Source organism: Otolemur garnettii, unplaced genomic scaffold, assembly GCF_000181295.1.
Source record: "Otolemur garnettii isolate 467f Iridium unplaced genomic scaffold, OtoGar3 scaffold00008, whole genome shotgun sequence".
In the NCBI taxonomy this organism is placed as follows: domain Eukaryota; kingdom Metazoa; phylum Chordata; class Mammalia; order Primates; family Galagidae; genus Otolemur; species Otolemur garnettii.
The window spans coordinates 17,427,324-17,454,678 of NW_003852403.1; the positions used below are offsets into that span (position 1 = coordinate 17,427,324).

General features: G+C 36.0%; 1 protein-coding gene across 8 annotated transcripts in view; it reads left to right on the top strand.

Moving 5' to 3' along the window:
- Positions 1 to 27,355, top strand: part of HERC4 (HECT and RLD domain containing E3 ubiquitin protein ligase 4) — a 153,577-nt gene that overhangs the window by 71,132 nt on the left and 55,090 nt on the right. For all 8 annotated transcript variants that reach the window (XM_023509507.1, XM_012801419.2, XM_023509509.1 and 5 more), the window contains 7 exons: positions 6,411 to 6,487; positions 7,259 to 7,383; positions 8,210 to 8,269; positions 8,366 to 8,477; positions 8,991 to 9,180; positions 10,547 to 10,719; positions 22,816 to 22,935. In XM_023509507.1, the coding sequence (XP_023365275.1) occupies positions 6,411 to 6,487; positions 7,259 to 7,383; positions 8,210 to 8,269; positions 8,366 to 8,477; positions 8,991 to 9,180; positions 10,547 to 10,719; positions 22,816 to 22,935 (857 nt within the window). The remainder of the gene's footprint in view (positions 1 to 6,410; positions 6,488 to 7,258; positions 7,384 to 8,209; positions 8,270 to 8,365; positions 8,478 to 8,990; positions 9,181 to 10,546; positions 10,720 to 22,815; positions 22,936 to 27,355) is intronic.

Below are 27,355 nucleotides of genomic sequence, written 5' to 3' on the forward strand. Positions count from 1 at the left end.
CTCTTGGGCTTAAGCAATTCTCCTGCCTCAGCCTCCCAAGTAGCTGGGACTACAGGCGCCTGCCACAACCCTCGGGCTATTTTGTTGTTGTAGTTGTTGTTGTTTAGCAGGGCCGGGCCAAGTTCCAACCCGCCAGCCCCATTGTGTGTGGCTGGCGCCATAACCACTGTGCTACAGTGCTGAGCCACATCTCAAACTCTTTGAGCTCAGGCTGTCCACCTGCCTTGGCCTCTCAGAGTACGAGGATTACAGACATGAGCTACCGTGCCTCATCTTTTGTGCATGTTTATGTGTCTGTTGTTTAAATTTCTTCTTATTATAAGGACACAGTCAGTGCGTTAGGGGCCCACCCTACTCCATTATGACCTTCACTTAACTAATTTTATCTGCAGTGACCTTATTTCCAAATAAGGTATATTCTGAGGTCAAGGGGATTAGGATTTTAACATATTAATTTTGGGGAGACTCAATTCAACCCATTTAACACTGAAAACCTGATGAGCTAAACCTTTGCTGCACAGAGGGTATTGTAGGCATCACCTCCATAAGTACAGGCAAACTTTGTTCTTTAAAATGACTTGTATCTGATTGAATTCTCAAATATGACATTTAAGTCTTTTGTTGTATAACTGATTGGTTCAGTTATATTCTAGTTAAGAAAGGGAACAGATTCTTATTGAAATATGCAAATAACTATCACTATTAATACTAAAAGAAGGGAAATTTACTAAGAATTTGAATTCCCATTGAATTATGGGTATCAATGAGAATCAGTTATCATTTTTAAATATTTCTCTTTAGTTTACCAAAGCAGAGTTTGCAAAATTATTTTTAATTTTAGAAAGAAGAAACAACCCCTTTAAATATCCAAAAAACCAGAACATTAAAACAGCAAAACATTATTCCAGACAGATAACATAATAATTTTTTTCATTCGTTCATTCATTCTTATGTAATGACCTCTTATTCTACTGGATCTTGGGTTAGCAGTTTCATAGAACTGTATCTCATCTAACAAAAAGAGTGTAAGAAGCTCACTGCTGTGTTTTGACAATTATTTAAGAGTGTCTCCTCAGAAGCCTGTACCCAAGTGTCTTCTTTCATATACTATGTATAGATTGTTTCAAGTTCCTTATATAATCCTTTTCACAGGGCTAATAGACTTACCTTCTGTTAAAAACACAAACTCTGGCCTGTAGCCTATAGGAGAGTCTTCAGGAAAGCATCAGAATAAACAGAAACTAATAGATAACAGGATAACAGAGGTTTAAAATGACTGGCTAGCATTACTGTGGTGTAATGTAATGAAGGTTCATAAAAAGAATAAAACTACTGACAGTGTTTCTGTGGTGTGCAAAACACATAATTACAAACTATTTTTAAGCAAATGTTTCTGAAGATGATTAAACCTATTTTGAAAGATTTTGGTAATTCTTATATTCAAACAAATTTTTGAATATTTATATTAATTATTTTATCATAGAGATTTAACCTAGGGAAGGCTAAACATCTTTTCTGATCTGACAACTCTTTCTTTGCAGCTCTTTGAATAGTAAAACATCAAGGGTGGTGCCTGTGGCTCAAAGGAGTAGGGCGCTGGCCGGCCCCATATACCAGAGGTGGCAGGTTCAAACCCAGCCATGGCCAAAAACCGGGGGTGGGGTGGGGGGGGGTTGAAACATCAAAGAAGCAAAATTATTTTTGGCATTTCTTTTTATATGTTGAAAGAACAAATCTTTATGATTTTCTAAGATGCCTCTGAGAAATCTCAAATAGATTGTTAGGTATAAAAGATATCTTGGAAGTTTTATTTTTTTCAATATTCAGAATTCAATTTTGGGAAGTATGTTAGTTTGCTAGATCAAAATAACAAGAGATTGAGCAGTATAACCACAGAAATTAGTTTTCTCACAGTTCTGGAGACTTGAAATCTCTGATGAAAGTGTCTGTAGGTCTGAGGTCAGGTGTCTTTTGAGGCCTCTCTCTTTGGCTTACAGATGGCTGCCTTTCCACTGTCTCCTCTCATGGCCTTTTCTTTGCATGTGTGTATGTACATCTCAGACACATCTGTCCCTTGGTATCCATGGGGGATCAGCAGGACCCTTACATGGACACCAAACTCCACGATCCTCAAGTCCTTTCTATAAAATGGTATAGTATTTGCATATAACCTGTGTGTATCCTCCCATATGTCGTAAATCTTATCTGGATTACCTTGGATACCTAGTACAATGTAAATAATATGCGTATGATCATTATACTTTTTTATTGTGTTGTTTTTAATTTTTTCTTATTTCCTTTGTTTTTGAGATACAGTCTTGTCACCCTGGGTAGAGTGCTGTGGCTTCATAGCTCACAGCAATCTCAAACTCTTAGGCTCAAGTGATCTTTTTGCCTCAGCTTCCCAAGTAGCTGGGACTACAGGTGCCCACCACGATGCCTGGCTAGTTTTTCTATTTTTAGTAGAGACAGTGTCTCATTCTTGCTCAGGCCAATCTCAAACTTGTGAGCTCAAGCAATCCACCCACGTTAGCCTCCCAGAGTGTTAGGATTACAGGTGTGAGCCACAGTGCCTGGCCTAATCTCTTTTTAATATTTTCCATCCATGGTTGGTTGAATCTGTAGGTGTGGAACCTGCAAATACAGACAGCTAAGTGTATTTCTTTCTCTTTTTATAAGGGCACCAGTCATATTGGATTAAGGGTCCCACCTTAATGGCCTCATTTTAATATTTAGCTCTTTAAAGACCTTATGTCCCCCAATACAGTCACATTTCTCAAGATACTGGGAGTTAGAGCTTCAAACATGAATTTTGTGGGGTATACAATTCAGCCCAGTATAGGAAGGTCAAAATAAGTATAAGAGAGAATTTGGATACTTTACTAAGATATTAATCATGGATTTTTGAGAAATAATTTGCTAAAGTGCTAAAAAAGTTTGAAAAATGAAGATAATAACTTTAACTCTTTCATAAGTGAGTAAACTTTGTTGTTCTTTTTATTCTCCTAAATGATCAAAGGCAATAAAGTCAACATAAAGCATTTAAAAATTACTCTAGTAAGACAAAATATTTGCTAACTAGCTGGTTACAGAAAAAATAATAGCATTTTATATTGTTGGCATTTATCAGTAAACTACAAAGGAGCAGGCCCTTAAATTATGTGAACTTTGTTAAGATTTTTAACATTTGGATCAGTGCCTGTGGCTGAAGTGGCTAAGGCACCAGCCACATACACCTAAGGTAGTGGGCTTCAATCCAGCCCGGGCCCGCCAAACAATGATGGCTGCAACCAAAAAATAGCTGGCCATTGTGGCAGGTGCCTGTGGTCCCAGCTACTTGGGAGGCTGAGGCAGGAGACTCACTTGAGCCCAGGAGTTGGAGGTTACTGTGAGCTATGATGCCACAGCACTCTACCCAGGGGGACAGCTTGAGGCTCTGTCTCAAAAAAAAAAAAAGATTTTTAACATTTCATAGCTTCTTTCAGAGTCAGGTATAAACTAAGGTAAATAAAATTTATTTTCTAAGTTACAGCTGGTAGCTATGCTCTTTTGTATTTTGGAAAAAACTGATACTTTCCCTGAGGACAGTGGTTCTGTCTCAGAGAATTCATGAGGTGAAATTATTTTCATATTAATATTAAGATGTCTTCTATGTTAATATGTGCACTCATTACTCATCTTCAAATAAATGGGTGGATTTTTTTAATTTCTTAATTTTAAGTTTTTTTTTTTTTTTTTGAGACAGAGCCTCAAGCTGTCCCCCTGGGCAGAGTGCCGTGGCATTACAGCTCACAGCAACCTCCAACTCCTGGGCTCAAGCGAGTCTCCTGCCTCCACCTCCCAAGTAGCTGGGACTACAGGCGCCCGCCACAACGCCCGGCTATTTTTTGGTTGCAGCCGTCATTGTTGTTTGGCGGTCCGGGCTGGGGATTCGAACCCGCCACCTTAGGTGTACATGGCTGGCGCCTTAGCCAGTTGAGCTATAGGCGCCGAGCCAATTTTAAGTTTTAATACATTGAGGATTAATGATTTTAACCCACATAGACAGAAGTACATTGGGGTCCTGAGTAAATCTTAAGAATGGAAAGGGATTCAGAGACCATTCAGACTATTCTTTTTGCTTGTAAAAAAGTAACATACATAGTTGTATCTCTGTCACTGTATTGATCTTAAGTAGAATTTACAGAAGTATAAATAGTTCAAAGACAGTGAAAGGTGGAGACATTTCTAAATATTGCCCTAATCAGAATTCTGTATTTTATGGGAGGGGGGTCGTCTGTCGTCAAGGACTTCTCATTTCCTTGATAATATATTTTATAAAAGAATAAGAAAGTGTGGGCGCCGGCCTTGTATACCAAGGGTGGTGGGTTCAAACCCACCCCCAGCCAAACTGCAACAAAAAATCGCTGGGTGTTGTGGCGGGCGCCTGTAGTCCTAGCTACTTGGGAGACTGAGGCAAGAGAATTTCCTAAGCCTAAGAGCTGGAGGTTGCTGTGAGCTGTGATGCCATAGTACTCTACCAAGGGCAGTGGAGTGAGACAGAAAAAAAGAATAAGAAAGTGAATTAGCCCTCCTAGATAAGATATCATATGCTATAAAACTGTATAGACATAGACATTCACTTTATTGATATATACATGGGCATTCAGACCACTATAATTTAGTGGAAATTTTGGGGTAGAGAGAATTCCTTATGTAGGTTTTGTTTCAAGTTCAAACTTCACTTCCTTGGTAGTGGCTGTTATTAAATGTTGAGGTTTTTTTGAACACTTTGGGATAGAGAAAGAGTACCAAAATTGTTTAGAATGTGTTTTATAAGTGGAAGAGGTAGTGCCTTTTCATAGACATTAAAACATGGCATGGCTAATCTGAAGAGAAGGGGAAGACTGACTTACCACACAAAAATTGGAGATAAAAAGGAAAGTTTAGAACCTAACCCCAGAGTGTACATTAAAGTAAATTTTACATGAATTAAAGAGTAAAATGTTCTTAAGGAATTTTGTGATTTGAGGTTAGAAAAATCCTTTCTCATCATAAATGCAATGAAAAGTATCATAAAAAATTAGTATATTTGATTAAATGGAGTTGTAAATGTTCTGTGTGTCAAAATTAAGCAAATAATTACTTGGAAAAAATACTTGTAGCAATTACAACCTAAAGTTAGTATCCTGAATATCAAGAATGATCATACATATTGATGAAAAAAAATAGTAATATATCTAGCAGACAAATAAGACAAATACAAGATACCTAATAAAGGATATTATTAGAAATTTCCCAAAGAGGAAATTGATATTTCTAAGAAACATGCAAAGATTATTTCCCTCTTTGGTATAAAAGAAATGCACATTAGCAGGAGAATAGTAAATAAATGCAAAAAATCAAACATTAGTCCTTTCCTGTATGGGGTAACTATGCAACTTTGGGGGGAAGCTAATGGTCCAGCTGTAAGATGAGGAAGTAATGCTAACATATCACTACTTTCAACTCACAGTGAGTTAATTGTGTAGGCATTTAAAATCAGTACTTGCTAGCTTCATAAAAAGGAGCTCACCTAAAATTCTTCTCTAAGAAATTGTGTTTCTAGATGGAAGAATGCCCCTTGCCCCATGTAGTAGTAATTTTTCTGGAAAAAAAAAATCAGACCGTGATTGAAGCCTGTCTAGATTCAAATACAAATTTATAGGACATACAGAAAACCAAGTAGATGTTAGGAGAAACCTAAACAGGAAACACAAAGCTGTACAGTAGTGACTTGTTAGATTTCTGAAAACTTTTCAGAGTAGTAATTAATAGGAAATGAAGGAAACTAACTTTTAGTACCTAACTCATATTTTCTAGAAATGGGTTTGTGGACTGTAGGTTAGTAATCCATCTTCTGGGGAATTATTTATAGAGGGAAAAGTCATATTTTAGAAATAAATGAATAGCATTTTGCTAAATCTTTTGGTTTCATTTTGACTTGTGAGAATATGTAGAAAAAAGATTTCAGTTGAGTGATTCCCTTATTGGATACAGATTTACCCTTTAAATCTGTTCTAAAAGGTTGTTTTAGCTGTAGAGCATTCTTATGACTTATGGAAAATTTGATTATATTAATGTTATGAACTCTTAAGCTCTTATTATTGGTATGTTCTAAGCTAGATAATATTTATATTGTATATTCATATTGACAAATATTTACTGAGTTCTTTTACAAATAAAACATTGTGGTTGGTAGTAGGGAACTATCAAGGGAATTAAGATGTGGTCTTTCCCTTGAAAAGAATTTGTAATTCTCTTTAGCAGCCATGGTCAAAAATAATACAAGGTCAAGAATTAGTCCATCAAGGGGAAGGGGTCAAAAGCAGATAACAGTTATGATTATAAGTCTTGTATTTTAATTTTTTTACATTTTACTTTTATTACAGATTCTGAAGAATATTTCTGTGTAAAAAGAATTTTCTCTGGGGGAGATCAAAGCTTTTCACATTACTCTAGTCCCCAGGTAATATAGTACAGTCACGTAAATAAATACTTAGCTCCTATAATTTTGAGGAATTTTTATTTTTATTTATTTTATTTATGTTTTTAAGGTGGGATCTCTCTTTATCATCCAGGCTTGAGTGCAGCGATAAGATCATAGCTCACTATGGTGATCCTCCTTTCTTACCCTTCTAAGTAGCTAGGACTACAGGCATGTACTACTACATCCTGTAATTTGGGAGTCTTGCTGTGTAACCTAAGCTGGTCTTGAACTCTTGATTTCAAGCTGTCCTCCCACCTGGACCTCCCAGAGTGCTGGGATTATTGGCCTGAGCCACTGCACCCAGCCTTGAGTAATTTTTAGAACCCATATTAATGTTCTTGTTGCTGTTTGGGACTGAGTTTGAACCTACCACCCTTGGTATATGAGGCTGGCGCCTTCCTGAGCCACAGGCGCCACCCTAATGTTCTTTATATGTTATAAAGTAATTGCCTTAGTTTTTTTCTCCTTCCAGTCTACAAACAAATTTTACCTGAACTATTGGTAAGTTTTTGTTTGAGATGTTTAATAGAGATTTACTTCTGTTTAAAAAAACAAACACATAGGGTGGTGCCTGTGGCTCAAAGAGTGGGGTGCCAGCCTCATAGACCAGAGGTAACGGGTTCAAACCTGGCCCTGGCCAAGGTTTGTGTGAAAACAAAACAAAACAAAAAATAAACACATATGGGGATTCTTGGTTTTGAGTTACATATTTATCTTCCTTCTGACTAATGTCTGTATTTTAAAATTTAGAACTGTGGGCCACCAGATGACTTTCGATATCCTGATCCTTCAAGGCAGATCTGGACAGTGAATGAAGCTCTTATTCAAAAATGGCTGAGCTACCCTTCTGGAAGGTTTCCTGTGGAGATAGCCAAGTAAAAAAAATTTTTTTACCAACACAAAGACAAATATAGCTTCTCAATCCCATGATAAACAATCTTTAGTTGAAAGTTTTCATTCAAATATATATTTCATTGAATATCATTCACTGAAAGGTTTATATATAAAATATTGAAATGTATAGAATTTCTATAATAATTAATATTTTTAAAGATCTTATTTAAATTTGCATAAGCCAGTTCATATAATAAAGATACGTTAAATGATAACAAAGTTTTAAATATAGCCATTTGAATGTTGGGTTTGAAATGTGTTTTGGAGGGTTTCATATTGGTCACTATTTTAACTTTTATGTCCTCTAGAAGCTTTGACTATTATTTCTTTCTTAAATATTTTGCTTATAGACTAACTTGTCCAGTACTTAGGATTTTGTTTGTTGATTTTTTTATTTTTCAGTGTTAGTATTTGGTATAAGGAGTTGTATTTGATAAGCAGTTTTGTATTATTTTCCCAAACTAAAACTTTTCTGAAATTTCATAAAATAACATCCTAGATTAGGCTCATTACCATGTGGAATTTAAAAAATTAAATGTACGTGATTATGTTAGAATTTTTTTAAGGAGGTCACATTCATTTAGTAAATCAGAGGATGAATGTAATATTTAAGAAATATTACTTTGTCATCAAGTGCTATTTAATCAATCTTAAATTATTTAAATACTTCTGATTTATTCTAATCATGTGTTGGAGGAATGCTATAGTGTAAAAATTACATTAAATACTTATTCTAATTTTTATTAAAAAGTGAACAGTTAAACCACTCAGGTTATGATTTAAGAAATTTTTAAATTTCTTTTTTAGTGAGATAGATGGAACATTTTCTTCTTCCGGTTGCCTAAATGGAAGTTTTCTAGCTGTTAGGTAAGTGGCAATTCCTTGATATACTGAAATGTTTAATACTATTTTAAAAAAGAAATGAAATAATTAAAATTTTTTTTCTTTTTTTTTTTCCTAAAGCAATGATGATCACTATAGAACAGGCACCAAATTTTCAGGGGTTGATATGAATACTGCTAGACTTTTATTTCACAAACTTATACAACCTGATCATCCACAGATATCTCAGCAGGTTTGTTTTTAAAGTATTCTATATTTACATTAGTATCTGTTCAGTTTTTTGTTAAATGTTAAAATATGTTTATAGCTTAATTTTGCAGTTTCACAGACTTTTCATTATGATGCACTTTTGTTAGTTGTATAAAAAAGTGTTAAAATAGGTTTTATTTTAAAGCATTTGTAATTTAGATATCAAAGGTTTGTAAGTCATTTCAGATGTTTATAGCAGACCCTGAATTACTTAACATTACCATCTGGGTTAAGTCAGCTTAGAGAGGTGGAGAGTTTGAATTAGGACTTGCAATGAAGACTTTTTGAATTCTTTTAGCAATACTTAGGCATTAATTTTCATTGTGCTTCAAAATACATTCATTATAAGAGATTGTCTTTTTCCCCCCTCTTTCTTTGTCATTTCATGTTCACTGTAGTATAAGTTTCTTTTTCTTTTCTTTTTCTCTCTCTCTCTTTTTTTTTGAAAGTACATTCATTTTAAATGAAGTAGGTTTTACTTTTTGTCAAAATATAGGTGGCAGCTAGTTTGGAAAAGAATCTTATTCCTAAACTGACTAGCTCCTTACCTGATGTTGAAGCATTGAGGTTTTATCTTACTCTACCAGAATGTCCCCTGATGAGTGATTCCAACAATTTCACAACAATAGCAATTCCCTTTGGTACAGCTCTTGTGAACCTAGAAAAGGCACCGCTGAAAGTACTTGGTAAGAATTTTAATATTTTCTTTTGAAACCTTTTCTTTTTAAATGAAAATGTTCATAAGTCCTTATTTTTTTGCTATTTGAAATTTTGCTGTCCTGCTTATTTGACATTGTCTTTGTGAAAAATAAAACTGTTATTGTTGCTTTTGTCTAGTTAATTGATTCTAGTTGTTGGAGTTTTTAAAGGCAAGGCATATTAGATACAGAGGTTTAATTGAGCAATATGTGGGAAGATAAAAAATGTTAGGTATTCTTCCTTGTCATTACCTTCAGGATAATCCTCCTATTAAAGGGGGAAGAACGATGAAAACTGAGCAGACATTGGTTTTAAGACTTCATTTAACCTTGTGTCAACCCTTTGCTGTGTGTTTCCTTTACTTGCTGATTTCCCAATGTTCATTTTATTTCTTTGCTAATAGATGAGATTTTACTATCATCTGATCTTGCAGTTCTATCTCTGTTGCTCTAGTTTTTTGGCCTAAACTTTTTCCACTTTAATTTTTTTAATTGTATGGATTTCATCTCTATAGTTTGCTACTTGGATATGTGGGGCTGAGATACAGAAAAGTTATAAAAGCAGTACAAGAAGGGCGGTGCCTGTGGCTCAAGGAGTAGGGTGCCAGCCCCATGTACCGGAGGGCCAAAACCTGGCCCTGGCCAAAAAGAAAAATCAGTACAAGAAATTTAAGACTGAGGGCGAGTGGAGGAAGCAACAGCAAGAAGTAGAATGCTGAAATCTTAGGGAAGTAGCCAGTAATGGAATCGTGACGCAGGGACTCACATGAGTATTGGTTCCCTCTTGATAGATGTTTTTGTATTCTTCTGCCTGCTTCATAGCAGTATAGTGTTTGCAGTTAGTAACAAATAGTGAATATGGGGAAGGACAGATATGTTATACTTTACATTGTTTAGCTTCTGTGCTTGAAGCTTACTTTTTAAGGGTGGGTGGTTCACAGTATTTCAAACATACATCAAATTCAATGATAAAACTTGGAAAAAATCCTTAAATATTAGAGCAATACAACTTTAAAGTATGATTTGTTTAAAAATTAAAAATTCTAATTTCTAAAACATTTTTTAATAACTGGTTTTAGTATTAGGTATAATGGTGAATTTTTAATATAATATAGAAAACCAAGAATGTAAATTCAATAGGTCATTCTTTGTTTTTGAGAGTTTTTAGGACAAGGGTTGGAAGAGTCTTTGAGCCCTAGAAATGTGACATAAAATATTGTGTTGTATTCATCTTTCTGGGATTTTTCAAAGGGTTAAGAACCGCTGCTTTAGAAGAAAAATCAGTATGATTTTGAAAATTGTGATTTTTAAAAAAAAAATTCATTTTATTTGCATCTTCACCCTTTAATAACAGAAAACTGGTGGTCAGTACTTGAACCTCCACTCTTCCTCAAGATAGTAGAACTTTTTAAGGAAGTTGTGGTACATCTTTTGAAACTCTACAAGATCGGCATTCCCCCTTCTGAAAGAAGAATTTTCAACAATTTTCTTCATACTGCATTAAAGGTTTTAGAAATATTACATAGGGTATGTCCAATAGTTTGTTTATTTTCTTTTTCCCCATTCCTACTAACAGATCAATAATGTTCATTTTAATATTAATGTATTAGAGATTGAGATTGGCATAAGAGTTATTATAGAAATGTGGACAAGTTATTATAATTTCCTTTAAAGTAATTTGCCCATACTTTGGAGTTTTGGTCTTACTTGATTTTTCTAAGCATTTATATGTAGATAACTTTTCTATAGGTGGGAAGAACAATTATATTACCAAAGAATTTGAATTCTTATATTTTCTTGTGAGAAACATAATTTGTTAGTTTACATAATACTTTTTGTTGTTATTAGTTATAGGTGGTTATCATATGAAAGAGACTGGAAACTAGTTGTAATTATAAACTCCTATTCTTTTGCTGTTGGGTATTAGTGGCCTCAATTAAAGTAGAAAGTTTCATTTGAAACAAATGACTAATTTAAAATTCAAGCCATATGTAAGCCATTAATTTGCCTATTCTTTCCTGTCTTTCCCAGTGTAAGAAATAGCACCCTTTACACTTCTAGCAGTTCAGAGTTAATATGAAGAAGTAGAGTTTCAGCTGTTTGATTGAAGATGGATTTGAGTCATCCCTGAGAGTTGGTAGGTATATCTCTTATTATGCCATTCGGTATTCTTGATTGCTATTTAGATGAGACATGACCTAAGGGAGAAGCATGTGTTTCTGGCCTATAGAGAGAATGAAAAAGCCACATGAACCTTTAATCTTTTTCTTCTCCTTAATAGCTTCTTTGCATTTTCAGACCTTCTTGCCTGGTACTAAGGTAAATAATAAAGGGATAAAGGAGATATCACTTTTATTTCTTCTGTAAGAAAAAACCCTCATGGATCATACATTTTATTTTTTAAGTGAACCTCCTGGGTATTTTTCTCAACTTCTTAATTTCCTGGGCTTTTTAAATTTCTATTTAGTATGTCCACAATTCCTAGAAAAATGATAGCCATTTTTTTTCCTAGGGAAACAAGTCATTTTAGGGCTTTCTTTTAGCATATCAGTATCTAGATCTGCAGTAAGCTATTGAGAAAATCAGCTAACTTTATGTATGGATCTCTACCTTTCTGTGTACCTTTTGCCTAGGATTCAAGAGATAAATTAGATATTTTTTTCTTACCTCTGGACTTCTTCCTACTACTTTGGCAAGCCATCTCTTTTCGCTGGACCCTATTCCCAAATGATTATTTACTCTTTCTGCCTTCATTATCTGCTTGCTTTTATTTTCCCTTTAAAAATGCCCTTTTTCCTTAGCTGTGTATTTTACTTCAAGAAAAAGGAGGAGAAAGGGAGGAAATTAAATATTTTCTCTTTCATAACTATAGTCAGGACTTGGGGGGATAATTTAAATTTGTGCAGATTGAGGTATATGCCTAACTTAGAAACCTCAGTCTCTACTAAGGAAGAACTTTATTAGGGTTTCATGTCCAGAGACTTTTTTGATGGAGTCATTCTAGATTTTAGGATCCTAACTTGTTAGTTGAAGGGGAAGGAAAATAATGTAACATTTACTACTTGCTAACAATGGCTAGGCTTAAAGCCTCCTTTCTATGTAATTCATGTGAGATCTTCAGATATATTACTCATTTAACTTTCCAAAACTCTGTTATGTAGTTGATATTTTGCACCTTTTTATAGACTGGAAAAATGAATCTCAATGTCAAAGGCCAGGAATCAGTAAGTAGTAGAGTTGAAACACAAAGCCAAGTCAACTTTCATAGTCTTTGCTGTTGCTAATGGTCTTCTATATTAGCAGATATAGTAACACAGTGTATTTAGAAGAGGGTTCGTTTTATTTTATGCTCCTAGATCTAGAAGTTCATACTTTAGATCCCTGGACTAGGAAGCAATTTCTAATCCCTTCTGTGCTGCTTCCTACCAGTGTGATTTTGAACAAGTCTTTCTCTTTATTACATATGCAAATGTATAATTATCTTTAAAATTTGGATTAAAATATTAGCTCCAATAGTATTCCAGGGCTGATGTATTGTTTAAATTATACAACATAGGTAAGTTGTTAATACATTTTTAAGGCAGTAATATTGCCATTTTTCATCACCACCATTTGGATGGTAAACCACTATTTTGACTTGATTTAGTGAGTAAAGAGGAAAATGTGTTCTTGTTTGAAGTAGTTATATAGTCAAAAGCGGGATGATACTGATACGAGTTTCTTAAGATTTTTTTTTTGGGAGTCTTTAGGGCAGTCATTTATCTTTCTTCTGTACTGTACTTTGGAGAAAACTTCACTTTGTTATACTGTGCCATAAATAACCAGGGATGTTAGCTGTGAAGGATGATTTATTTTCATCTTTATAGAGAAACCAAATTATTTATCAAACTTGTTTTTTCAAAGACACCTGTATCTGACAACTGTCTATATTCCTTTTCTCTGTACCATGGCTAAGCATTAGGGGAGGTTTCCTCAAATAGTTTCCTTCTTAAACTGGCTTAGGAACTAGAGAACTGGACTTTGTGTCTCCTGTTTATTTCAGGATATATGGATGCACTTGTTCCTCCCATATGTCATGTCCTTTGGAAAATCTTTGAATTAAAAATCATTTCCAGTACTCCAAATGGCATCATAAGAAAAATACCTTGGTACCTGCTGTCAGGAATGGATGATCAGATAAATGAGATTATTGACAAGTAATTGGGTTATTTAGTAGTTGCTGAGTTTCCACACAGTATATTGTAGAGATGCTGGTATGCCAAAAGAAAAGTCTAATGTAGTCGCTACATAATGTGCTAAGCTTTTGAATCAGTGATTTTCAAACTTTTTTACAAGGAAACCTTAAATGAACTAAGTGGATGAGACATACCATTACCACTCCAAACCAAGGTTTATAAACTAGAATACTAAACTGTAATTAAAATGTGAAGTAAAAGTGTTATGATCAAACTTACATAGATTTTCTTTTGTACATTTTAGGCAATAATACTGAATGTAGAGGTTATTTTTAAATTTCTATCGTGATTTTTTTGCAAGTATTTATTGAGTGCCTACTATATGCTTATCATTATATTAGATATTAGGGATGCAGGGATAAGGAAAAGATGTGATTTCTGCCCCTTTTAAGCTTACAATGTAAAAGGGTTGTATACATATAATAAGTACTATTTATGATATACCATGGTAAGTACTAGATTAGGGAAAATGCAGGATGTTATGACAGCACATGGGAGGGCACATAAACTCTGAAGGTTTTTCCTGGAGAAAATAATGGCTCATCTGTCATTCAAATATGTCATCATATGAGCATGTATTTTTAAAGACTCTCTTCGATCTATCTTCTGTTCAGTGTCTAATTTCCCTATTTTAGAAGCTAGTGTTAACTGATTTTTGTTATTAAATCATTGTGGCTAAGTTGAGTATCAGCCACAATTTCCCCCTGAGTTTAAGTTTGACTGAAATTTATCTGGTTTTGGACCAAACCTTGTTTCTTCATTGTTAATGTTCATTCAGATGTATTAGCATTTCTTCTCAAAAGCTTTATATATCATATCTGCAAGACATGTAAACTACAAACACTGGTTGCTTTAGGGAAGGAAACTACTTCACTAAAAAAAGAATGGGTCTTGCTCTACTGCCTAGGCTGGGGTGCAGTGGTGCAACCTGGAATTCCTGGGCTCAAGGGATCCTCCTACCATGTGCCCACAGGTTGAAGTGTGTTGTCCCCTTGCTCTTGGAAGACTTTGATCTAAACTAGGTGTTTGTAAACTAGGTGGTGTTGTATTATTTGAAAGCCAGTAATTGCAGTTTCACTTTGGTCAGTTTCTCCCAAATGAGTACCTGGATCACAGATAAAAATTAATCAGAACAGTGAAAAAAGCTTGAAGTGTTTCTGTCAATAATAAGACAGGTTAAAAGTTTTGACTGGCAAGATAAAAACAGTATTAAATGTGTTTCTTTTTTGTTGTTGTTGTTGAGACAGAGTTTCATTCTGTTGCCCTGGGTTAGAGTGCCGTGACATCATAGCTCACAGCAACCTCAAACTCTTGGGCTAGAGAGATCTTCTTGCCTCCCAAGTAGTTGGAACTATAGGCTCTTGCCATAATGCCTGCCTACCTTTTCTGTTTTTGGTACAGACAGGGGTCTCACTCTTGCTTAGGGTGGTCTCAAATTCCTGAACTCAAGTAATCCACCTGCCTTGGCCTCCCAGAGTACTAAGATTACAGGCGTAAGCTACTGTACCCGACTTAAATGTGTGCTTCTTAAACTGAACTCTATGTGCCTTCAGGAGTAAGCTGCAGGATCGAGCATTTCAAACATATTCATAAAAAATACTTATATATATAAGTATTTAAAATATATATTATGTACATTTATATGTATACAAGTATGCATCTATGTGAACATTTTTTTTTTCTTTGAGACAGAGTCTTATTATGTTGCCCTTGGTAGAGTGCTGTTGCGTCACAGCTCACAGCAACCTCCAACTCTTGGGCTTAAGCGATTCTCTTGCCTCAGCCTCCCAAGTAACTGGGACTGCAGGTGCCCACCACAACGCTTGACTGTTTTTTGTTGTAGTTGTCATTGTTGTTTAGCAGGGCTTGGTCAGGTTCGAACCTGCCAGCCCCATTGCATGTGGCTGGCACCATAACCACGGAACCCCAGGGGCACTGAACCATGTGAATATATTTTAAGTAGTAAAATTAGAGAGTCATATTTTGAGTTAAGAATGCATGTGTATTAGAAAGGCCTGTAGTAGATTTCTGGCTCTTTGTTTTTATTTTTTTTAGAGACAGAGTTTTACTTTATCGCACTCAGTAGAGTGCTATGGCGTCATAGCTCACAGCAACCTCCAACTTCTGGGCTTAGTTGATTCTCTTGCCTCAGCTTCCCAAGTAGCTGGGACTATAGGCACCTGCCACAACAGCTGGCTATGTTTTTGTTGCAGTTTGGCCAGGGCCGAGTGCGAACCCACCACCCTTGGTATATGGGGCTGGCGCCCTACCCACCGAGCCACAGGTGCCACCCAGATTTCTGGCTCTTTTAAATATGTGATCTTGGTTAACTTTCTTAAATTCTGAGCCTTACTGTACTCATTTGCATGATGACAATAATAATAGTATATATTTCAAATGGTTGTTTACATGAGATAATGTACTTGTAGTCTACTTGGTGTTGCATAATGACAGCTATTATTATTTTATTATTGGAACATAAAATTTGAATGAATTTTAAGGTAAAATCTGCATTTTAATGAAATCTAACACTCCCCACCTACTTCCTGTGGAAGGAGGTAAGTAACAGTGTTAAGTATGTGTTTGTTCTCTTTTTCTATTAGGTATACTATTTAGAGCAAAAGTTTGTAAAATGTAGAAATTATATAAGCCATTCTTTTCCTCCTGAGCTTAGGCAATCCACCCACCGTGGCCTTGCATTCTTTTTTATCTAGAAACCTTGAATCTTTTAGTAATACCCTGATTCATTTTCCTGCCAGTAATCTCTCTTCTTATTCTTCACTATGCCCCATTTTGCCAACAGAATAATTTTGGTAAAATATCACTGATTGTGTCTTCTATTGTCTCTAAAACCTTAAGTTATTTCCCCATGTATCAGCTCTCACCACAGTAGTGCTCTACAGCAAAATATGCCAAAACTTAATTGGTGTATGTATAGTAATAAGCATTTATTCTAATTCCTGCTGGAGTGGCCTTGGTTTAGCCTGAGACTTGACTGAGGTAGGCTCACCTAGACAAGGTTTAGCTTAACTTAGTTCCAGGCTGTATGCTGAGTCCAGTTTTGTTCCATGTGCCTCTCATTCTCTTTGGACCAGCAGTTTAGCTAGGACAGGTATATTTAAATTTTGTCTCCTTTAGCTAATGCTGTTCTATCCGCCTAAATGGTTCTCCCTCAACCTTTTTTTTTTCTTTTGTGCAATCTTTTCCATTTACTTTCCTCTTCAATTTTTATTTTGCATATCTTAAAACATACTGAAACATTGAAAGACATACAGTGAATACCTATATGCCCTTTATTCCAGACTCAGGAATTATTAACGTGTTATTGCATATGCTTTGTTTGTATTTATACTTGTCTTATCAATTATTTGAAAGTAAAATGCAGATATCACCCTTTAGTGCTTTACCATTAATATCCTAAGAATATAGGCATTTCTCTGCGTGGCATCAATACCATTATTTCTCTTAAAGAAATGAACTATAGTTCTACAATATTATCTATCAGTGTGGAAATACTCAAATTTCCTCAATTATAACAAACTTTTTATATTACTACTTATTTAAAAATTAGAGTCCAGTCAAATTTGTTTTTTATGCTCATTGTAAGTCTTATTCTCTTTTCCAATCTATATCTTTATTTATTTGGGTCTCTATTTTTTCAGCAGTGCTTTGTAGTTTTCAGAGGTTTTGTCCCTCATTTAAGAATCATATTCCTAGGCCGGGCACAGTGGCTCACACCTCTGGGAAGCTGAAGAGAGAGGATTGCTTGAGCTCAGGAGTTCAAAATCAAGAACAAGAGTAAGACTCCATCTCTAAAAAGAATAGCTGGGCATTGTGGTAGATACCTGTAGTCCCAGCTTCTCAGGAGTCTGAGGCAAGAGCCTTGAGCTCAAGAGTTTGAGGCTTCTGTGAGCTCTGACAGCATAGCACTCTACTGGAGTGACAAAGTGAGGCTCTGTCTCCAAAAAAAAAAAATTCTTAAATGTTTTTTATATTTTTACTTTCTAATTATTTGTTCAGTATAGAGAAATTCAGTTGTTTTAAATATTCACCATTTGCCCTGTGGTCTTGATAAATTATTAACAAAAGATTCTAGTAACAGGGTTGAATATAAATGGTTACAGTGGTCATCTTTGCTTAGTTCCTAATTTTAAAAAGGAAGTATTCAATACTTTTAGTAAGTATGATGTTAACTGTAGGGTTTTTTGTAAATGGGTTTTATCTATCTGTAAAAAAAGCATAAAGAAGTTTCCTTCCCTTCCTGGCTTGCTGAGAGTGTTTTTATGAGTGGATGTTGTATTTTGTTCTGCACCTGCTGAAATGAACTAATGATTTTTTCCTGCCTTTTTTTCCTTCTAGAAATACTGTGATTTGTTTTTTTTTTGAGACAATGTCTCAAGTTGTCGCCCTCAATAGAGTGCCGTAGTGCCATGTAACTCACAGCAACCTCTAACTCTAGGGCTCAGGTGATCCTCTTGCCTCAAGTTTTTATATTTTTAGTAGAGACTAGGATCTTGCTTTTTGCTCAGGCTGGTCTTGAACTTGTGAGGTCAAGTAGTCTACTTGTCTCAGCCTTCTAGAGTGCTAGGATTACAGGTGTGAGCCACCACACCCAGCTGAAGTTTGTTGGTATTTGAATATAAAACCAACCTTACATTCTTGAAATCAACTTTACATGGGCATTATCTTATACTTTATAAATACAGATTTAATTTGCTTATATCTTATTGAGGGTTTTGTGTCTTGCATTTGTGAGGGATATTGATCTGTAATTTACATTTCCTAATACTGTCAGCTTTTGGTGTTAAGGTTATTCTGAGTTCATAAACCGAATTAAGAAAAGATTTGTTTTTCTGAGTTTGTTTAAAACTGGTATTATTTCTTCCTTAAGTATTTGATAGAATTACCCAGTGAAACCATTTTTGCCCTGGTGTTTTCTTTGGGGAAATTTTTAATTTCCTATTACAATTTTAAAATAAATATGGTACATTTAAAGTTTTCTGTTTATTTTTGTCAGTTTTGGTAAAATTCTATGCAATGATGTCTTTTCTTTCATTAGTGATAGTGGTAGTTTGTGTGCTTTCTCTTCTTGGTCAGCCTGTCTGGAATCGTACTAGTTTTATTAGACATTTTCAGAAAACTCTTTTGTTTCTTTAGTCTTTTTCTGCTTTCTCTTTCATCTGTTTCTATTTTTATCTTTATTGCCTTCCTTCTGCTTGATTTGTCCTTAATTTGATCTTTTCCTAGATTTTCTAAGGAGAGGCTTAATTCATTGATTTTAGACCCTTTATTCTTTTTTTTTTTTTGGAGACAAAGCCTCAAGCTGTCCCCCTGGGTAGAGTGCTGTGGCATTACAGCTCACAGCAACCTCCAACTCCTGGGCTCAAGCGAGTCTCCTGCCTCTGCCTCCCAAGTAGCTGGGACCACAGGCACCCGCCACAACGCCCAACTATTTTTTGGTTGCAGCCGTCATTGTTGTTTGGCGGGTCCGGGCTGGGGATTCGAACCCTCCACCTTAGGTGTACGTGGCTGGCGCCTTAGCCGGTTGAGCTATAGGTGCCGAGCCTAGACCCTTTATTCTTAATATAATCATTTAATGCTATAGATTTTCTTTTTCTTTCTTTTTTTTTTTGAGACAGAATCTTATTATGTTGACCTCAGTAGAGTGCTATGGTGTCACAGCTCACGGCAACCTCCAACTCTTGGGCTTAAGTGATTCTCTTGCCTCAGCCTCCCAAGTTGCTGGGACTATAGGCTCCCTCCACAACACCTGGCTATTTTTTTGGTTGCAGTTGTTTAGCTGGCCCTGGGCGGGGTTTGAACCTGCCATCCTTGGTGACTGGCGCCATAACCACTGTGCTATGGGAGCTGAGCTAATATAGATTTTCTTCTCTGGCCTGCTTTACTAGCATTCCACAAATTTTGATGTGTTTTTACTTAAACTACTTAAAGTAGTTTCCTAAAGCTCTGGTTTCTAGCTCCAACATTTGGGTCATCTCCTCAACTGACTTTATTAATTGCTTTGTCTCTAGATACTTTTGTTCATTTAATTTTTTTATGATTTAATTTTATGATTTAATTTTTAAATTTTATTTTATCATTTAATTTTTTAATAATTTTTGTTTTTAGTAAAAAATAGTAGAAACTGAAGTAAATTGGTTTAAAACCTGTAAATGGGTATACCTTTTTTTTGTCTGGCTGTTAGCTTGAGAAGTTAAATTAGTCTAGTTAGAAGCTAGGCTGGGATTGAGTTTTAATTTTCCGTGACTATTACTGTTGAACCCCAGGCCTCAAATTCCTCTAATGTTGTCTTGTGTTCAGTCAGGGCTAAAGTTGGGGGAGGGGTGTCAGAGGGTTTTTCCCTCAGTGTTAGTGCCCTTGTTCCACTCCTCACTCACCCATGTCAGTGGCAAATTGTTGTTGGATGTTACTTAGTGCTTTAGAGATTGATACAGGGAAAAGAATAGAAAGAGTTGTGGAATAGCTTGGTCTTAGGTGGATTTTAGTGCCTGGACCTTAGGATGGAACTTTTTCAGAGTTCCCTCCCCTAGCAGTGGGGGGCCTCTGGTCCTGCAGGTAGAAGATTCTGGGTCCAGCATGGACCTTGCCTCCCTTCCTCCAAGGGATTGAAGGTTTTCTCTCCCCCAGCAAGAATACTTTTGTTTTCTTCCTCCTCCTCAGTGACTTAAGGCTCTTGTTTGTGTGAGGAGAGGATCTGCGCAGGGCGCTGGGCCTTTGTTCCTTTCTTACAGTGGCATGCCAGTTCCTTACACCACTGAAAGGGGCTCTCATTGATCTTCTGCCCTGTATCCAGTTATCTTCATGGGCACCAGTGGAGGTCTGTGGAAGAATGTGAGGGAGTGCAAACTACGGGACTCCCAGGGTTTCTACACTGTCAAGCTACCCTATACTATACTCTGCTTCAAGTAATTTCTTAAAATTTCAGCTCAAATTTTACTTTTGCTTCTATGACAATGGGATGTTATTCTGACATCTGTGAGCCATTTCTGGCATCTCATTTTGGGGGTTTTCTTTTTTTTTTTTGGAAGTATCTGTTCATCTTGGGAATTCAAGCTATTTGATTATCTGATTTTTGTCTTAATTTTTTTCTGTTAGTTATCAAGGGAGTAGTTTAAATCTCTAACTATGATGGTGATTCTGTCACTTTCTCCTTCATGTATTTTGAAACTCTGCTATTTCAAATTGTTGTGACTTCTTGAATAAATCTTTCTTCAGTAAGAAACATGCCTTTTTACTTTTTTAACTTTTAGACTCCCAGCTGCTGGTTTTTCTTTTTTTTCCCCTCCAAGTATCACTATGTACACTCATTGTTTGAGTTAGCCTAAGTTGTAAGGAGAATTTGCACAGAGAGTGGGGGCATTTCCTCTGGATTCCTTTCTGTGATTTTTTTTCTCTGTCTGGCAGCCCCAGTCTCTTAACTTCTGGCTTCTCTTTCTGATGAGACTTTCTTCTGCTTTCTGCCTGAGCTCTGTCTTTATCCCTTATGTTAATTTGTGGATCTCAAATATTCTTCCTTTCTTTAAAAAAGTATAGTTGTTGTTTTTTTTAATATTTTGTCTAGAGTTTATAATTGTTATTATCAAGAAGATTAGTCTGATACAGAGTATTCTGTATGTGCAGCACCATAATTCCTCTAGTCTCTCTCTTTTTTTTAGTTTGAGACAGAGCCTCAAGCTGTCGCACTAGGTAGAGTAGTATGGCATCACAGCTCACAGCAACCTCCAACTCCTGGGCTCAAGCAATTCTCCTGCCCCCCAAGTAGCTGGGTCTACAGGCGCCTACCACAATGACTGGCTATTTTTTGTTGCAGCCGTCATTGTTGTTTGGCAGGCCTCGGCTGGATTCAAACCCGCCAGCTCAGGTGTATGTGGCTGGCGCCTTAGCTGCTTGAACCGAGCCTAGTCTCTTTTAATTTAGAACATCGCCAGCCTTTTTATCCCTTTTACCCTTGACTTTTTGCAGAATCCTGGCCAATCTTACAAAAGTTCCACAATCATGATTTGTGTGATCTTTTTATTCACGATGATGTTTAACTTGTTCCTCGCCTGTGGCTCAAGTGGCTAAGGCGCCAGCCACATACACCTGAGCTAGCGGGTTCAAATCCAGCCTGGGCCTGCCAAACAACAATGACAGCTGCAACCAAAAAATAGCCAGGTGTGGCAGGCGCCTATAGTCCCAGCTACTTGGGAGGTGGAGGCAAGAGAATCGCTTGAGCCTAGGAGTTAGGGGTTCCTGTGAGCTACTACCCAGGGTGACAGCTTGAGGCTCTGTCTTAAAAATAAATAAATAAATAAATAAACAAACTTGTTCCTCTGTCCCTAAACTTGATTAGATTCAGGTTAAACCTTTTTTGCTTAATAGATGGTATATATATATTTGACCCAGAGCATAATCATTCATTGTCACAGTATCAGTGATGATTAAGTTGATCTCTGAGTTAAGATGATGCTCTACTTAGTAAAAATTTCCCGGGTGGTGCCTATGGCTCAAAGGAGTAGGGTGCTGACCCCATATGCCAGAGGTGGTGGGTTCAAACCCAGTCCCAGCCAAAAACTGCAAAAAAAAAAAAAAAAAAAAAAAAAGAATTGTTTTTGCATTTGTAATTAGTAATTAATCTCTTGAGTGGTAATTTGCACCCTATTTATTTTTCACATCTTACCCAAATATCAACTCTTTTTTTTTTTTTTTTGAGACGGAGCCTCAAGCTGTCCCCCTGGGTAGAGTGCTGTGGCATTACTCACAGCAATCTCCAACTCCTGGGCTCAAGCAAGTCTCCTGCCTCCGCCTCCCAAGTAGTTGGGACCACAGGCGCCCGCCACAACGCCTGGCTATTTTTTTGGTTGCAGCTGTCATTGTTGTTTGGCGGGCCCGGGCTGGGGATTCGAACCCGCCACCTTAGGTGTATGTGGCTGGCGCCTTAGCCACTTGAGCCATAGGCGCCGAGCCCAGATATCAACTCTTAAAGTTTATTCTAATGCGATGCCAGCACAAAATAACACTGAATAAGCATTAGCTATATTACTGTTTTTAGGTCCCATTCCCCAACCATAAGTCCTTAGAGCTTCTAGTTTATATATACTGTGTATACTTTAATGGTACATATCTCATACCTTGTTATTATTATAAAGACATTTATGTTTTTCTTTTCTAGATTTTGGGGTACTGAATGCAGATATCACATCTTACAAATCTTTGTGTCTCTGATAGCTCTTAATGAGCATTTTATATATAGTAGGCACTCAGTAATTATATGTTTCATAGGAAAAAAATTTAAGAAATCTCTAAAGCTTCTTGCTATTTAAACATTTTTTTCAATTTCTATCTCAGGTACCTGGCTAAATTTAATGTTAATTATACTTTTTTATAGGTAAATGAGAAAACGGGACAGATTATACAGTATGATAAGTTTTATATACATGAAGTACAAGAATTGATAGACATAAGGAATGATTATATCAACTGGGTCCAACAGCAGGCCTATGGAATGGTATGTTTCCTGTGCATTTTGTGATTTCATTTTTATATATCATTGTTCTAATGCAAAAGAAACAATTGCTTGTGTCTGAAATACCACAATTTTTTTTCAGAGTTTTTATTCAAAGGTTTTTAAAAGTTAAAAACACATTGCAAAAGAATACCTCTATGTTACACAGTATTTATAAGTAAATATTCTACTGTTTTACAGATCTGACCAAAAAGCTGTACACTTTTTCAAAGAAAAATGCAAATGTGAGATGGATTTTTAGCTTTCGTTTATTTTCCATGAGATCGCCTCTTCTCAATTGTTGAGAATACTGGAGTCCCTGATAACTGGCACTCTTAACAAATGCATTATTCTTACGAAATCAGAAATCAGCACTACCAGAAGAGAACCTTAGAATTATTTCTATATTTGAATTTTCCCTGTTGTGTCTTTAATTTTATTTCATATTTTTGATATATAGCAAGATGTACACATACTTCTTTCAATGTGGCTAGGTCTTTAATAATCAGACACTTAATGTTCCATTAAAATAATAGGATAATCTTATAAAATTTGAATTAGGCACATAAAATTTTAATGTTGGAATAGGTAAGCAGTTAGATTTAAACTAGTCAAGTTTGATACTGTTAATTACTAGCCTCTTTAGTATACTTGTTTCCAAACAAGTAATTTACTATATGTGTAGTAGTCGTAGGATGATTAACTTTTTATTACTTGCCCAGGCACCAACTTAGCTTCTTGTGGATAGGTACTCTTTTGTCAGTTAACTAGCATCTCTGATAATATCTGGAATGTGCTTAGTAGGCACTAAAAAGATATAGTAGTTTCTAAATGACCTTCTGGTTAATTCATCCTATTTTTATAATTCTTTTACCTCCAGGAATTAACTTATTTCTAGGTATCTTTTCCTTCTATACGTAATTAGGTCTGGACTGGGAGAGACTAATTGACATTTCTCTAGAATTACTGGATGTCTGGGTCGGGTTTATAAACATTCTATAGGTTTAAAGTCCACTCACTTGCTCATTCAACAAATATCTAGTGAGACTCTCTTATATATAGCAGGTACTGATTTAGGTATTGAAAAATACAGTGGTAAATTAAATGAAATTTATAATCTAGTGGACAAAATTAATGATAATTGGACAAAGCTAAAAGTACCAGCTAATAATATGCACTTTATAGAGAATTAACATGAGAGGATGTAATAAAAACTGCTTTTTTGAGATTAGGTCAGAAAAAACTTATCAAGTATAAGCTGTAATCTGAGTGACAGGGAGCAGCCCTGAACAATTACAACAGAATTTAAAGAAAAATGAACTCAAATGTAGAAGACTTTAGTTGAAAACAAGCTTGACGTGTTTTAAGAATAGAAAGCTAAAATGTGGGAATAGGAAGGGATCAGAGAAATGGGCAAGGAACAGATCATGGAGCATTTGGTAAATTAACATTAGGAATTTAGGTTTAGCTATTAGTGAATGGTAAACAGGGAGGAACTTAGTCTGACTTATGTTTTTGAATAATTGCTTTGTTAACTACGCAGGGAATGGGGGAAAAAATGAAGGAGAGGAAACAGGCAGCTATTTTAGTAGATTAGGGGAGAGAGAATGATGGGTTTGACTATAAAATAGTAGTTGTGTAGATGAAAGAAGTAAATGGTCTTGGAATACATTCTCTTGGAGATAAAAGGGAAAAGAATCACTAGTGGGTTGACTATGATATTAGGAAAGGAGAGAAATCCACAAAGGAGATAGAGAAGGAAAGACAGGTGAGGTAGGAGGAAAAGCAGGATAATGTCTTGGAAACCAAAATTTAAAAGTGAAAGAAAGATTAGAGAAGACTTTAACCATAGAGTTGACAGTGAATTTAGTTACATGAAGGTCAATTGGTTACCTTGATAACGCCATTCTAGAGTTGGAGGTGTTGCTGAAGAGAAATTTTGAGGCTAGGAAGCGAGAACATTAGCCACAGACAGAAAAAAGTTCTGTATTAAAAAGGAACAGAAAGATGGAGTGGTAGCTTTAATCAAGGGATAGTTTTTTTAGGAAAATAATTGAATATTTTCATTTTCCTTCCCTATTTGAACTGAATCTCTGACCTAAGCAAAGCTTTTCAAACTTTTTCTCCAGAGCACCTGTAAAGACAGGAAAAATAATTTATTTCTTGAGTTTTTTTTTTTTTTTTTTTTTTGAGACAGAGCCTCAAGCTGTCCCCCTGGGCAGAGTGCCGTGGCATTACAGCTCACAGCAACCTCCAACTCCTGGGCTCAAGCGAGTCTCCTGCCTCCGCCTCCCAAGTAGCTGGGACCAGAGGCGCCCGCCACAACGCCCGGCGATTTTTTGGTTGCAGCCATCATTGTTGTTTGGCGGGTCCGGGCTGGGGATTCGAACCCGCCACCTTAGGTATACGTGGCTGGCGCCTTAGCCGGCTGAGCTATAGGCGCTGAGCCTATTTCTTGAGGTTTTTAGCCATACTTTGGTAAGACTTGTTTGGAGGCTCATTTTCTATCTTTGAACATTTTGCAAATTTTACATTATGGACATAATACATATTCCAACGTAAAAGGAATTTAATTTTTTACTATTGAGGAAAATTGATGCTTCAGGAAATGAACATTCTTTATCCCAAGACTACATGTGACTCCCCTGACATGCCACCTAGGGTACCCTAGGTCACTGAGCAGTATTTTTTTTTTTTGGAGGGGGTAGACAGTGTCTCACTCCGTTGCCCAGGCTAGAATGAGTGACATCATATCTCAGAGCAACCTCAAACTCTTAGGTTCAAATGATCCTCTTGCCTCAGCCTCCCAGTTAATTGGGACTACAGATGCCTGCACAATGCCCAACTAGTTCTTCTATTTTTAGTAGAGACAGTGTCTCCCTTCTTGCTCAGGCTGGTCTCAGACTCTCAGGGATCCACCTGCCAGAAGTTAGAATTAACAGGTGTAAGCAGTGTTTTTGAAACAGGAATGATACATGGACCCTTTTTAAAGTAAAACAGTTTCTTAAGAAGCCCAGTGTTCACTTACATATTGTTATAATTATTTTAGCTATATGTATATACACATTAAAGTGTTCTAAACTCCTGACTCCAGCATTATGCAGTTCATCCATGTGACAGAATACTTGTACCTCCTAAATCTATTGGGGGACAAAATGCCTGGGTTCAAATCCTACCTCAGGATTTATTTAACTATATTTCCTTAGGAAAATTATTTAATTTCTCTGAGATTTCATTTTCTTTTCTGTAAATTAGGATCATAGTACCCATCTTAAACAGTATTGAGGAAACTAATTGATAAAATCCATAAAAAGTACTTAGAACACCTAGTTAAGTCTTGGTAAAACGGTGATTGTTGTTACTGGGTGACTTGACACACACTGCAAGTTTGGCATGGCTACTATTCTGAGATATCTGTTAACTTGCTGCCTTTCTCGGTAAACTAAAATGAAACATTAGATTGACCTTCACTTATTAAGCATATCATTTAAGTATAAAATCCCAAACAATGACAGAGATCTTGTCTGGTACCAGTTTGGTTACAGTTAGAACCATTGTAGGCCTTCAAGTGTCATGACAATACTGGTATTATAAATAGGTTATCCTAATTTTACACTTTTAAATCAATTTTTTAAATAATTGACATTAAACACTAGACTTAAATTCTCCTAGAGCAGCGCATTCATAGGCCCCACTTAGAATGTATATCCTGGCAATCTCCTAGCCCCATTTTAGAAACATTGTGCAAGAATGTCATATATACCTGGATTGCTGAGTCTGTCAGATTTTTTTTGACTTGGAATTTATATCTAATAATTTTCTCTTGTTCGAAGGTAAAGTTATATTGTGCTATGTGTATAAGTCATCACTGTATTTGTTCTATAGCATTAAGTTGTATGTTATCTGTGGTTAGGTGCTGAGCTAGCAACATGACATGTTCACCAGCAACAGAGGGAGATAAACTGGTATAACAGCTGGGTCAACCAGCTTTGGAAAGATATACCAGTATTCCACTAGCTATGGTTGGCTTTCTTTCTTACTTAATAGAATAAACAAGTTGACTGAAGCACATTTAATGCTCCCTTATAGCTCTAATATTTCCCAGAAAACTTTATCCTTGCTTTTTAAAGCTGCCTTGTCATTTTTAATGGCATTAAGATTTTACAGGGATCCAGTCTTCAGATTCTTCATAATGTCATTTTTCTTCCTTATGCTTTGAATGACCAAATGATGTTTGTGTATTTTCATTTCCTTCACATTTTAGAAGTATCTTTTTATTTCTGTTTTACTGCTAAGACCCTTCATATTTATTTGAATTACTTCAATAACTTCAGTATTCTTTCTTAATATTATCTCAAAGTAAACCTATCTATTATGCCTTTACATCAGAAAGACATCAGCAGTGGCTTAGTATTTTACCATG